The 13,012-nt window shown below is 42.9% G+C and overlaps 1 protein-coding gene across 1 annotated transcript; it reads left to right on the top strand.

Annotated features, from left to right (window-relative positions):
• Positions 1–465: 465 nt before the first annotated feature.
• LOC106577201 (solute carrier family 22 member 7) lies at positions 466–12,418 on the top strand. The gene is made up of 10 exons (XM_014155092.2): positions 466–1,009; positions 1,334–1,437; positions 2,226–2,380; positions 2,635–2,803; positions 2,906–3,029; positions 3,345–3,454; positions 3,685–3,899; positions 5,103–5,211; positions 10,701–10,913; positions 11,706–12,418. The coding sequence occupies exons 1-10, from the start codon at positions 632–634 to the stop codon at positions 11,791–11,793; spliced, it is 1,665 nt and encodes a 554-aa protein (XP_014010567.1). The 5' UTR covers positions 466–631; the 3' UTR covers positions 11,794–12,418.
• The last annotated feature ends 594 nt before the right edge of the window (positions 12,419–13,012 follow it).

The raw sequence follows: 13,012 nt of genomic DNA, 5'->3' as shown, positions 1-13,012 counted from the left end.
TTTCAGAATATCTAGCCTTCGTCTCGTTTAGCCTTCATTTCGTTTCAGTATATCTAGCCTTCGTCTCGTTTAGCCTTCGTCTCGTTTCAGTATATCTAGCCTTCGTCTATTTTCGCTTTTTTTCTACAAACTTGTGTGGGAACTAGTCTGAGTGCCAGCCTATTGGTACCATCATGCTATCAAGTCCTTGTCACCCACCCATTGTCATGGTACAATGTACGTTTGGCTTGACAATGAGTGATGGAGTTGGCAAGAACACAAACATCACGCCCTATTCTCATTTTGAACTTAGAAATGTTAACATGTTATTGAATTCTAGAAAGTTTGAAATTGTGAAATATTCTTTAGTTGCTCAAGTAACTCCTTTCTGTCAATGTGTCACCAATTAATGTAGATGAAGGCATTCTTCCACAAACAAAAGAGGTTTAAGTGGTTTTGCACTGTCAAAGATTGATCAATTTCACATGGTTTACCTAACAATGAGACAATGGGACCAACAGACAACCTTTAGACTTGGTGAAAGATTATGACATATTTTTTTAGATTCAACGTTGGTGAATGAGAGAGGGATTGCTGTTGATATTACGAGTCTGTGGACAAGAAGTCTGTGTGGACCAAGTGGAAGACGAAGATGAATTTCGAACACCTACTCTCGGTTGTCAATGGATTTGGACGGTTCCAGATGATGATCATTATCATCAGCTTTATTGGTCGATTCACCCTGCCATGTCACTTCCTGCTGAACAACTTCATAGCAGCCATGCCCTCTCACCACTGTGACCTCAGCGCTCTGGATGATGGCAACATCTTTGGGAATCTGACCCAGGAGCAGAGACTGACTGTCAGCGTTCCAGTACAGGAAGATGGAACTCCAAGCTCCTGTAAGATGTTCCCAGAGCCCCAGTTCCAGCTCCTTTCCAACTCCAATGACCGTGACCTAGTTACAGTCCCCTGTCAGAATGGATGGGTATATGACAACAGCACCTTCAAATCCACTCTGGCTACAGAGGTAAGTCTTTCTGTCTCTTTGTCACTAGACTATAGAAGTCAAAAGGTCATGTTGTAGTCATTGAATGTCTCATTGAATGAAAAGCAATGTTGTAGTCATTGAATGTCTCATTAAATGAAAGATCATGTTGTACTCATTGAATGTCATTATTTGACCACTACAGATGTTGCATATAATTTAAGTGTTATCCGTACTTTCAAAGCATATTTTAATATTGTTGCGTTGCTAGCTACTCAATGAAAGTCTTTCACAAAAGGAAAGTAGAGAGGCCGTTCTCATTTATACATTGAAGGAGTTTATTCTTAATTCCACCTCTCTCATCAGTGGGACTTGGTGTGTGACCAGAAAGGGCAAAATAAGGTGACAACAACCATCTTCTTCATAGGAGTGATGTTCGGAGCTATGACCTTTGGAAGCCTGAGTGACAGGTAAGTTAACAGTCATTTATTCATTCACAGACAGTAGATTTTAGAGTCACCTTTATCCTAATCTCTTATGTATAGATGCATGTATCAGAACTGCTATGGTAGTGTCTGTCAACAGACTATGGGATGCTACGATTGTCATTGATCATTTGGACAAATCACGATTTTGCAGGTGTTAGTATGTTTTGTCCCATAGCCTTGTTTCTTTTTGACCATTTGAATAGAATACTGTTGCAGTGAGGTACTTGATGGTTACCCAATAATGGTTTGATATTGATATAAAAACTGCTGCATTTGGACTTTAATATTTTTTAAATCAATCAAATTAAAAGGAATTTTGTATTTGTATTCTCTCTACATAATCTTATTTTATTATCTTTCTAATCGAAAAAGGGGAACTGCCTCACGCTACAGAAACAGGAGATAGGCTCCTGCCCTATGGGCCGTTCTGGCTCGGATAAGGCTATTTAATGTACAGATGTAGGATCTTAATTTGAGCCAGTTTGCTATAGAAAATAATCCTGCAGCAACAGGAAATGTGAATTATTATGTGGATTAGATTTAATGGACATTTTTGTAGGGGTTGAAAAAACAATTGTAAGGGAAAATCAAGTCTGAAAGTGGAAATTACAAATATCAGAAGCCTTTTTATACCTCAAATACACTACAAGTTTTAGATTTCCTGCATTGCAGGAAAGGTCTCCTGCAACATGGTGATGTAATTAAGAGCCTACATCTGTATGTAGATGTTCCTGTTCACCTTCTCTTCACATGATGTCTTTTTTCTCTAGGTTTGGTAGGAAGCCCATGCTCCTGGTGTCCTATATCTCTGGCATGCTGTTTGGTTTTGCCAGTGCTTTCTCCACTTCCTTCATCATGTTCGCTGTGCTCAGGTTCTTCACTGGGTTCGGTATCACCGGCATCGTCATCGTCTCATCAGTACTCAGTGATTATACACATGCACACAGGCTCACACACACACACACACACACACACACACACACACACACACACACACACACACACACACACACACACACACACACACACACACACACACACCCACACACACACCCCACACACACCCACACTCAAATATGAAGCCCACCCACTAGACAAATACAGATAACCCATGTTGCACCCCAGACACTACCCTCTCCTCATCTGGGTTTGTGTTGTGGTGTTGTCCCATCTCTTCAGGTGTGGAGTGGGTGGACATTGAGCACAGAAAGCTGGTGGGAGTGATTGACAGCCTGTCCTGGACGTTTGGTTACTGCATGATTCCAGCCATAGCCTACTGTGTGACCGACTGGAGACAGCTAACCATAGCGGTCACCTCACCTCTTGCTCTAGCCATACTCACCTGGAGGTTAGAGGGAGAGAGGGTCTGACTGATGGACTGACAAAAAAAGGAATGGACAGTTAACCGTTGCTATGTAATTGTGAATGACATCTTTACCTCCTCCAATAGGTGGATTCCTGAGTCAGCCAGGTGGCTCATAGCCAATGGGAGGTTTGAGAAAGCTAACTTTTATTTGCAACAATGTGCCCAGATGAACCAGAAGGAGGAGTTTGGATTCAAAATTACACCAGAGGTAAGCGAATATCAGGATCGGATCAGGATCAGGAAGTTTAAGCAATATCATAATTCCTTCACCTTTCCTTCTAGCCTAGTCCCATATCTGTTTGTGCTGTCTTGCTAACTCCTATGGTCAGAGTTGGCAAGACAGCACAAACAGATCTGGGACCAGGTTACTTTCCCTCTGAAAGGCTGGGTGTGAATTTTGCCATATTGCTTATACTTATCCAATAGGTTCAGATGTACACGAGTGCCTAGGTGGTAGAGTCTAAGGATTAGGGGTTGATTTGGGATTCAGCAACTGATCCGCCTATATTTTTCTCCCCACCAGACTCTGTCCAGTATCATTGTGACAGAGAGAAAAGACAGAACTCACTCCTACCTGGACTTGGTCAGGACACCAAAGATGAGGAGGCTGGCTCTACTAACAGGCATAGTGTGGTGAGTAACCCCTCTCTCATGATGTCTGTTACAAGTCGCTTTAGTAGATGCATGTTCATCAAGTCTGGCTATACATAGCAATGTAAGAGTAATGTAAGAATTTATTAATGAATTCAAGAAAATATCATGAAATGTCAACTTTTATCTCAACTCAAACTGTCACGACACATGACATCAGTCTACACAGTTTAACAACACCAATAATGCCAACCTGATTTCTCCTACCGAAGGTATGGTGTGGCGTCAACATTTTATGGCATTAGCTTCAACATCACTGGATTTGGACTCAACATCTATCTGACCCAGTTCGTGTACGGTGCCATAGAGCTGCCAGCCAAACTATCAGCATACTACCTTCTGGATAAGGTGGGCAGGAGAAACACAGAAGTGGGATCTTTACTAGGAGCTGGAATCTGTCTCGCTATCAACATCTTCATACCCAGAGGTGAGTGCTTTTTTTTGTTGATTAGGAAGGTGAGCAACTCCGGTCCAGAACTCCGGTCCAGGCAGTATTATCTTTTATAAACTGGGTGGTTTGAGGCCTGAATGCTGATTGGCTGACAGCCGTGGTATACAGTGAGGGAAAAAAGTATTTGATCCTCTGCTGATTTTGTACGTTTGCCCACTGACAAAGAAATGATCAGTCTGTAATTTCAATGGTTGGAATAACAACAAAAATATCCAGAAAAACGCATGTCAAAAAATGTTAAAAATTATAGACTGATCATTTCTTTGTCAGTGGGCAAACGTACAAAATCAGCAGGGGATCAAATACTTTTTTCCCTCGCCGTATCAGACTGTATACCATGGGTATGACAAAACCATTTATTTTTACTGCTCTAATTATGTTGGTAACCAGTTTATAATAGCAATAAAGCACCTCGGTGTTTGTAGTATATGGACATTAAACCACGACTAAGGGTTGTATCCAGGATCTCCATGTTGCATCGTGCTTCAGAACAGACCTTAGCCGTGGTATATTGGCCATATACCCCACCCCCCACCCCCTTATTGCTTAAATATTGGAGTTATCATATAAAAAACTGGGGTTGGCAGCAGGGGCTGCAGTGTGTGCAGGCTTTTGTTTCAGTGCAGCACTAACATACTAACATACTACCTGATTCAACTAATAGCTCAATTGAAGACCATGCTTAGTTGAATCAGGTGTGTAGCTGGGGTGGAACATACCCTGGCACTTACTAGATTACAACTCTACAGGAGTAATCGCAACTCTACAGGAGTAATCGCGACTCTACAGGAGTAATCGCGACTCTACAGGAGTAATCGCAACTCTACAGGAGTAATCGCAACTCTACAGGAGTAATCGCGACTCTACAGGAGTCATCACAACTCTACAAGAAATATCACAACACTACAAGAAATATCACAACACTACAAGAAATATCACGACTCTACAGGAGTTGTCACGACTCTACAGGAGTTGTCACGACTCTACAAGAGTAATCACAACTCTACAAGAGTAATCACAACTTTACAGGAGTATTCACAAATCTACAAGTGTCATCACATCTAGTACTGCTGTGGTCTGTTCCAGTCTGTTTCAGTTATTCATGGACTCATCCTCAAGATTTAAATGAGGTGCGTAACTTTGAGTTAAAGGTCATGTTGTTCCCATCCTCTCTTTCAGACATGTCTGTTTTAAGGACGGTGGTGGCGGTGCTGGGGAAGGGTTGCTCGGCAACATCCTTCACAACCGTTGTGTTGTACAGCTCTGAGCTGTTCCCTACTGTGGTCAGGTAAATGATTCTCCTGTCTACTCTCTCTTTAACAAAGGAATATTTGGTTGGGATGTATAGTGTAGTAGTTGCACTGCGTACTCAAAACCACATACCCCTGGCGATAGGGGTTCCCACCTTGGTCACTTTCCTATCTATGCCCCTTTACTTTCAACTTTGTGATCCAAGATGGCGTAGCAGTCAGACGTCTTTGTCTTTGTCCTGTCATATCTCTTGTATATATCTTTTTATATATTTTTCTTCGCATATCTTTTTAAAATATTTTCCTAAACCTCAACTTCTAAATAATCAAACCACTGCTAGCGGTCATCAGCTAACCTTTAGCTTGGAAAGCTCTCGTCAGTTCGTACAACGTGACTCAAATCAGAGCATAACGGACCTATTTTTCTCTCTCCATATCCCCGGATTCCTACCGTAAACGCTGAACATTTTCATCTGGATCATCGCAACTAGCTAACCGCAATCCCGGGTGACTACTCCTGGCTAGCGTTTCCATCCCGTAGCAAGCACCAATTAGCCTGAAGCTAGCCCGGCTAGGGGTCCTGGGCTACCACCGAAGCCCACTCCTGGGCTACAATATCCGGACCCCTTCTACTGCCGGTACGGGGCACGGAACCCCGCCGATCCTCTACAACTGGAATACCGACATAATCTGCCCGAGGATTCCAACAGGCCCCTTAGGCGCGACGTCCGCAGAAGGCACATTATGCTAACCGCGGCCTGCTAGCTACCTAGAGCTACTTGGAACCCAACTAATCCATGACTGGTCTATCGATGTCACCGCACGAAGAGGCAAAAACAGACTTACCTCCATCGCGACATCCCCCAAAGGCCCTTCTGCTAACTTGCTAGCCCCGGTCTACTAACTGCTAGCTCCCCAGTCTGCTAACTGCTAGCTTGCTTGCCCCGGTCTGCTAACTGCTAGCTTGCTTGCCCAGGTCTGCTAGCTACTTGCTTGCTAACCCAGTCTGCTAACTGCTAGCTTGTTAGCACCGGCCTGCTAACTGTCTGAATCGCCGTGTCCCCAGCCAGCCCAACCACTCACTGGACCCATATGTTCACTTGGCTACGCATGCCTCTCTCTAATATCAATGTGCCTCGTCCATTACTGTCCTGGTTAGTGATTACTGTCTTATTTCACTGTAGAGCCTCTAGCCCTGCTCAATATGCCTTAACCAACCATGTTGTTCCACCTCCTACATATGCAATGACATCACCTGGTTTAAACGTCTCTCGAGACTATATCTCTCTCATCATTACTCAATGCCTAGGTTTACCTCCAATGTACTCACATCCTACCTTACCTTTGTCTGTACACTATGCCTTGAATCTATGCTATCGTTCCCAGAAACCTGCTCCTTTTACTCTCTGTTCCGAACGTGCTAGACGGCAAGTTCGCATAGCCTTTAGCCATACCCTTAACCTACTTCTCCTCTGTGCTTCTGGTGATGTAGAGGTTAATCCAGGACCTGCGATGCCTAGCTCCCCTCCCACTCCCCAGGTGCTCTCATTTGTTGACTTCTGTAACCGTAAAAGCCTTGGTTTCATGCATGTTAACATTAGAAGCCTACTCCCTAAGTTTGTTTTACTCACTGCTTTAGCACACTCTGCCAACCTCGATGTCTTAGCTGTGTCTGAATCCTGGCTTAGGAAAACCACCAAAAACCCTGAAATCTCCATCCCTAACTATAACATTTTCCGCCAAGATAGAACTGCCAAAGGGGGCGGTGTTGCAATCTACTGCAAAGATATCCACTATAATTGAGAACTTCAATAAGCATTTCTCTACGGCTGGCCATGCTTTCCACCTGGCTACCCCTACCCCAGTCAACTGCCTGGCACCCTCCACAGCAACCCGCCAAAGCCCCCACCATTTTTCCTTCACCCAAATCCAGATAGCTGATGTTCTGAAAGAGCTGCAAAATCTGGACCCCTACAAATCAGCCGGGCTAGACAATCTGGACCCTCTCCTTCTAAAATGATCTACCGAAATTGTTGCAACCCCTATTACTAACCTGTTCAACCTCGCTTTTGTATCGTCTGAGATTCCCAAAGATTGGAAAGCTGCTGCGGTCATCCCCTCTTCAAAGGGGGTGACAATCTAGATCCAAACTGCTACAGACCTATATCTACCCTACCCTGTCTTTCTAAGGTCCTCGAAAGCCAAGTTAACAAACAGATTACCAACAATTTCCAATCCCACCGTACCTTCTCCGCTATGCAGTCTGATTTCAGAGCTGGTCATAACCACCATCGATAAGAAACATTACTGTGCAGCCGTTTTCATTGACCTGGCCAAGGCTTTCGACTCTGTCAATCACCACATTCTTATTGGCAGACTCGACAGCCTTGGTTTCTCAAATGATTGCCTCGCCTGGTTCACCAACTACTTCTCTGATAGAGTTTAGTGTGTCAAATCGGAGGGCCTGTTGTCCGGACCTCTGGTAGTCTCCATGAGGGTGCCACAGGGTTCAATTCTCGGGCCGACTCTCTTCTCTGTATATATCAATGATGTCACTCTTGCTGCTGGTGATTTCTCTGATCCACCTCTACGCAGACGACACCATTCTGTATACTTCTGGCCCCTCTTTGGACACTGTGTTAACTAACCTCCAGACGAGCTTCAATGCCATACAACTCTCCCTCCGTCGCCTCCAACTGCTCTTAAATGCAAGTAAAACTAAATGCATGCTATTCAATCGATCACTGCCCGCACCTGCCCGCCCGTCCAGCATCACTACTCTGGACGGCTCTGACTTAGAATACGTGGACAACTACAAATACTTGGGTGTCTGGTTAGACTGTAAACTCTCCTTCCAGACTCACATTAAGCATCTCCAATCCAAAATTAAATCTAGAATCGTCTTCCTATATTGCAACAAAGCATCCTTCACTCATGCTGCCAAACATACCCTCGTAAAACTGACCATCCTACCGACCCTCAACTTCGGCGATGTCATCTATAAAATAGCCTCCAACACTCTACTCAACAAATTGGATGCAGTCTATCACAGTGACCTGTACGCTCTCGTTGGTTGGCCCTCGCTTCATACTCGTCGCCAAACCCACTAGCTACAGGTTATCTACAAGTCTCTGCTAGGTAAAGCCCCGCCTTATCTCAGCTCACTGGTCACCATAGCAGCACCCACTCGTAGCACGCGCTCCAGCAGGTACAGTGGGGGGAAAAAAGTATTTGATCCCCTGCTGATTTTGTACATTTGCCCACCGACAAAGAAAGGATCAGTCTATAATTTTAATGGTAGGTTTATTTGAACAGTGAGAGACAGAATAACAACAAAAATATCCAGAAAAACGCATGTCAGAAATGTTATAAATTGATTTGCATTTTAATGAGGGAAATAAGTATTTGACCCCCTCTCAATCAGAAGGATTTCTGGCTCCAAGGTGTCTTTTATACAGGTAATGAGCTGAGATTAGGAGCACACTCTTAAAGGGAGTCCTCCTAACCGCAGCTTGTTACCTGTAAAAAAGACACCTGTCCACAGAAGCAATCAATCAATCAGATTCCAAACTCCCCACCATGGCCAAGACCAAAGAGCTCTCCAAGGATGTCAGGGACAAGATTGTAGACCTACACATGGCTGGAATGGGCTACAAGACCATCGCCAAGCAGCTTGGTGAGAAGGTGACAACATTTGGTGTGATTATTCGCAAGTAGAAGAAACACAAAAGAACTGTCAATATCCCTCGGCCTGGGGCTCCATGCAAGATCTCACTTCGTGGAGTTACAATGATCATGAGAATGGTGAGGAATCAGCTCAGAACTACACGGGAGGATCTTGTCAATGATCTCAAGGCAGCTGGGACCATAGTCACCAAGAAAACAATTGGTGACACACTACGCCGTGAAGGACTGAAATCCTGCAGCGCCCGCAAGGTCCCCCTGCTCAAGAATACATATACATGCCCGCCTGAAGTTTGCCAATGAACATCTGAATGACTCAGAGGACAACTGGTGAAAGTGTTGTGGTCAGATGAGACCAAAATGGATCTCTTTGACATCAACTCAACTCGCCGTGTTTGGAGGAGGAGGAATGCTGCCTATGACCCCCAGAACACCATCTCCACCGTCAAACATGGAGGTGGAAACATTATGCTTTGGGGGTGTTTTTCTGCTAAGGGGACAAAACAACTTCACCGCATCAAAGGGACGATGGACGGGGCCATGTACCATCAAATCTTGGGTGAGAACCTCCTTCCCTCTGCCAGGGCATTGAAAATGGCTCGTGGATGGGTATTCCAGCATGACAATGACCCAAAACACACAGCCAAGGCAACAAAGGAGTGGCTCAAAAAGCAGCACATTAAGGTCCTGGAGTGGCCTAGCCAGTCTCCAGACCTTAATCCCATAGGAAATCTGTGGAGGGAGCTGAAGGTTCGAGTTGCCAAACGTCAGCCTCGACACCTAAATGACTTGGAGAAGATCTGCAAAGAGGAGTGGGACAAAATCCCTCCTGAGATGTGTGCAAACCTGGTGGCCAACTACAAGAAACGTCTGACCTCTGTGATTGCCAACAAGGGTTTTGCCACCAAGTACTAAGTCATGTTTTGCAGAGGGGTCAAATACTTATTTCCCTCATTAAAATGCAAATCAATTTATAACATTTTTGACATAAGTTTTTCTGGATTTTTTGTTGTTATTCTGTCTCTCACTGTTCAAATAAACATACTATTCAAATTATAGATTGATCATTTCTTTGTAAGTGGGCAAACGTACAAAATCAGCAGGGGATCAAATACTTTTTCCCCCATTGTATATCTCACTGGTCACCCCCAAAGCCAATTCCTCCTTTGGTCGCCTTTCCTTACAGTTCTCTGCTGCCAATGACTGTAACGAACTGCCAAAATCACTGAAGCTGGAGACTCATATCTCCCTCACTAGCTTTAAGTACCAGCTGTCAGAGCAGCTCACAGATCACTGCACCTGTTCATAGCCCATCTGTAAACAGCCCATCTATCTACCTCATCCCCATACTGTATTTATTTATTTATTTATCTTGCTCCTTTGCACCCCAGTATCTCTACTTGCACAGTCATCTTCTGCAGATCTACCATTCCAGTGTTTAATTGCTCTATTGTATTTACTTCGCCACCAGAATTGCCTTAACTCCCTTTTCTTACCTCATTTGCACTCACTGTATATAGACTTTTTTTGTTTTCTTTTTTCTACTGTATTATTGACTATGTGTTGTTTATTCCATGTGTAACTCTGTGTTGTTGTATGTGTCGAATTGCTATGCTTTATCTTGGCCAGGTCGCAGTTGCAAATGAGAACTTGTTCTCAACTAGCCTACCTGGTTAAATAAAGTTGAAAATAAAAAATAAAATAAAAACTTTCCTGTGGAAATGTCATTAAGAATGGAAAAAAACCAGAAAGAGATCAGCTTCAGGAGATTGGGATTCTGATTTAAAGTGTAACTAAAGACAGGTCAAAACATGTGTTCTGTGTCTTTCTCTCTATCTCTCAGGCAGAACGGCATGGGCTACAACTCATCCATGGGTCGTCTGGGAGTGTCTCTGGCCCCTCTGATACTGCTGCTGGACGAGGTGTGGAGGGACCTTCCACAGGTCCTCCTCTGCTCCATAGCCCTGCTGGCTAGCCTCGTGGCCAGGATGCTGCCGGAGACACGGGACCGCTGTCTACCAGAGACCATCCAGGACGTCGAGGACGGGCAGACAGGGTACGATATAGACTCTGATAGCCTCTGTGATACAGACACTTATGGTTGGATGCAATAGAGCACATTATAGAGCAGCGCACTTGACCGCTGACAATGTGCCTTATAAAGGCCCAATACGCAGAAATTGTTCCGCCATTGCGTGGTTGCTAAAATTCTAAAATATTGTCCTATAATTTCAGTTTATGTGACATAACAAGCAATGTAGAGAATCATTGTACAATCTAAACCGCTGTGAAATATACTGTATTTTCAATAACCCAAAATATAGTATTTTCTACATTTTAAAGCTGGTGTACGAAACCTAAAGTAAAGGACGCAAAAACTAAACTTAAGGGAAGCATAAACAATTGTGCACATAGAACGTATCTACCACTTATCAGACTTGCTTTCAATGAGAATGACAGGTTTTTAACTTACATTTTTAAGTGAATTTGGTTGGGTTGCACACAGTGCTTCATATTGCGCATTTTAAAGGCATTTTCCCCAACGTTTGGGGAGATCACATTCATGGTAAACCCTTCGCATGTCGGCTCAAGCGTAAATTACCTTTAAAAGCCTGTTGTCATGCGCTGCGTTATAGCCTACCTTGGATTGAATGCCAGCCTTAGGCCCAGAACAAGGGACTTGATCTCCATATCAAATCATTTCAGGGTAACAATAAAGTTGCTTAGTATAGATATCAGTCAAAATTGTGAATTTGTTTCTTTCTAAACATGATTATTGTTAATTATGAATGTCATAGTAAATGCTTTATCAATGATTTGTATCTATTTCTTTAATGTACCATTCTAGGAAAAGTTTGGCTGGATCCCAAGTTGTGGAAACGACAGATATTCCTCTCAAATCAAAGGACAATGATGAGGTGGAAAATGGATACTAAGATTCTTTCTGCATATATTTTTGATATGCCCAAATGTGCACCCTGTGGAATGCTTTTGACACCTTGTAGAGTCCATGCCCGATGAATTCAGGCTGTTCTGAGGGCAAAAGGGGTGTAACTCAATATTAGGAAGGTGTTCTTTAATGTTTTGTGCACTCAGTGTGTTTGTTACATATCAAAAACAACCTTCAAACCTTGCACTGATCTTATAAAAAAAGATAAACGAAATACAAGAGAACAAAAGAGAAAGCCTGAAGTGTGAAGCATAATTCAAGTGTTATTCGTCACATACAAATGATAATTTACACTTAATTCCAATATTACATTATCTTATTTAGAAAAGACTCCTTTTCTGTTTCATATCAATGAGGAACAAGATATTATCTTTGATAATGTATCATAACTCTTTATGCATTATTCTTCACCATAACCATTGGCAAATGCATGCAATCAATCTTTATTATTGAATATGAGCCTATTGTTGTATACACATTTTATACAGTTCCAGTCAAGAGTTTGAACACACCTACTCATTCAACGGTGTTTCTTTATTTTTACTATTTTCTACATTGTAGAATAGTGAAGACACCAGAACTATGAAATAACACATATGGAATCATGTATTAACCACAAAAGTGTTAAACAAATCAAAATATATTTTATATTTGAGATTCTTCAAAGTAGCTACCCTTTGCCTTGATTACAGCTTTGCACAATCTAGGCATTCTCTCAACCAGCTTCATGAGGTAGTCACCTGGAATGCATTTCAATTAACAGGTGTGCCTTGTTAATTTGTGGAATTTCTTTCCTTCTTAATGTGTTTGAGCCAATCAGTTGTGTTGTGACAAGGTAGGGTTAAGTCCATATTATGGCAAGAACAGCTCAAATAAGCAAAGAGAAACAACAGTCCATCATTACTTTAAGACATGAAGGTCAGTTAATACGGAACATTTCAAGAACTTTGAAAGTTTCTTCAAGTGCAGTCGCAAAAACCATCAAGCGCTATGATGAAACTGGCTCTCATGAGAACCGCCACACAAAAGGAAGACCCAGAGTTACCTCTGCTGCAGAGGATAAGTTCATTATAACAGCCTCAGAAATTTCAGCCCAAATAAATGCTTCACAGAGTTCAAGTAACAGACACATCTCAACAGACTGCGTGAATCAGGCCTTCATAGTCATATTGCTGCAAAGAAACCACTACTAAAGGACACCAATA

Source organism: Salmo salar, chromosome ssa18 (genome assembly GCF_905237065.1).
Source record: "Salmo salar chromosome ssa18, Ssal_v3.1, whole genome shotgun sequence".
In the NCBI taxonomy this organism is placed as follows: Eukaryota; Metazoa; Chordata; class Actinopteri; order Salmoniformes; family Salmonidae; genus Salmo; species Salmo salar.
This window is presented reverse-complemented; position numbering and strand designations above follow the sequence as displayed.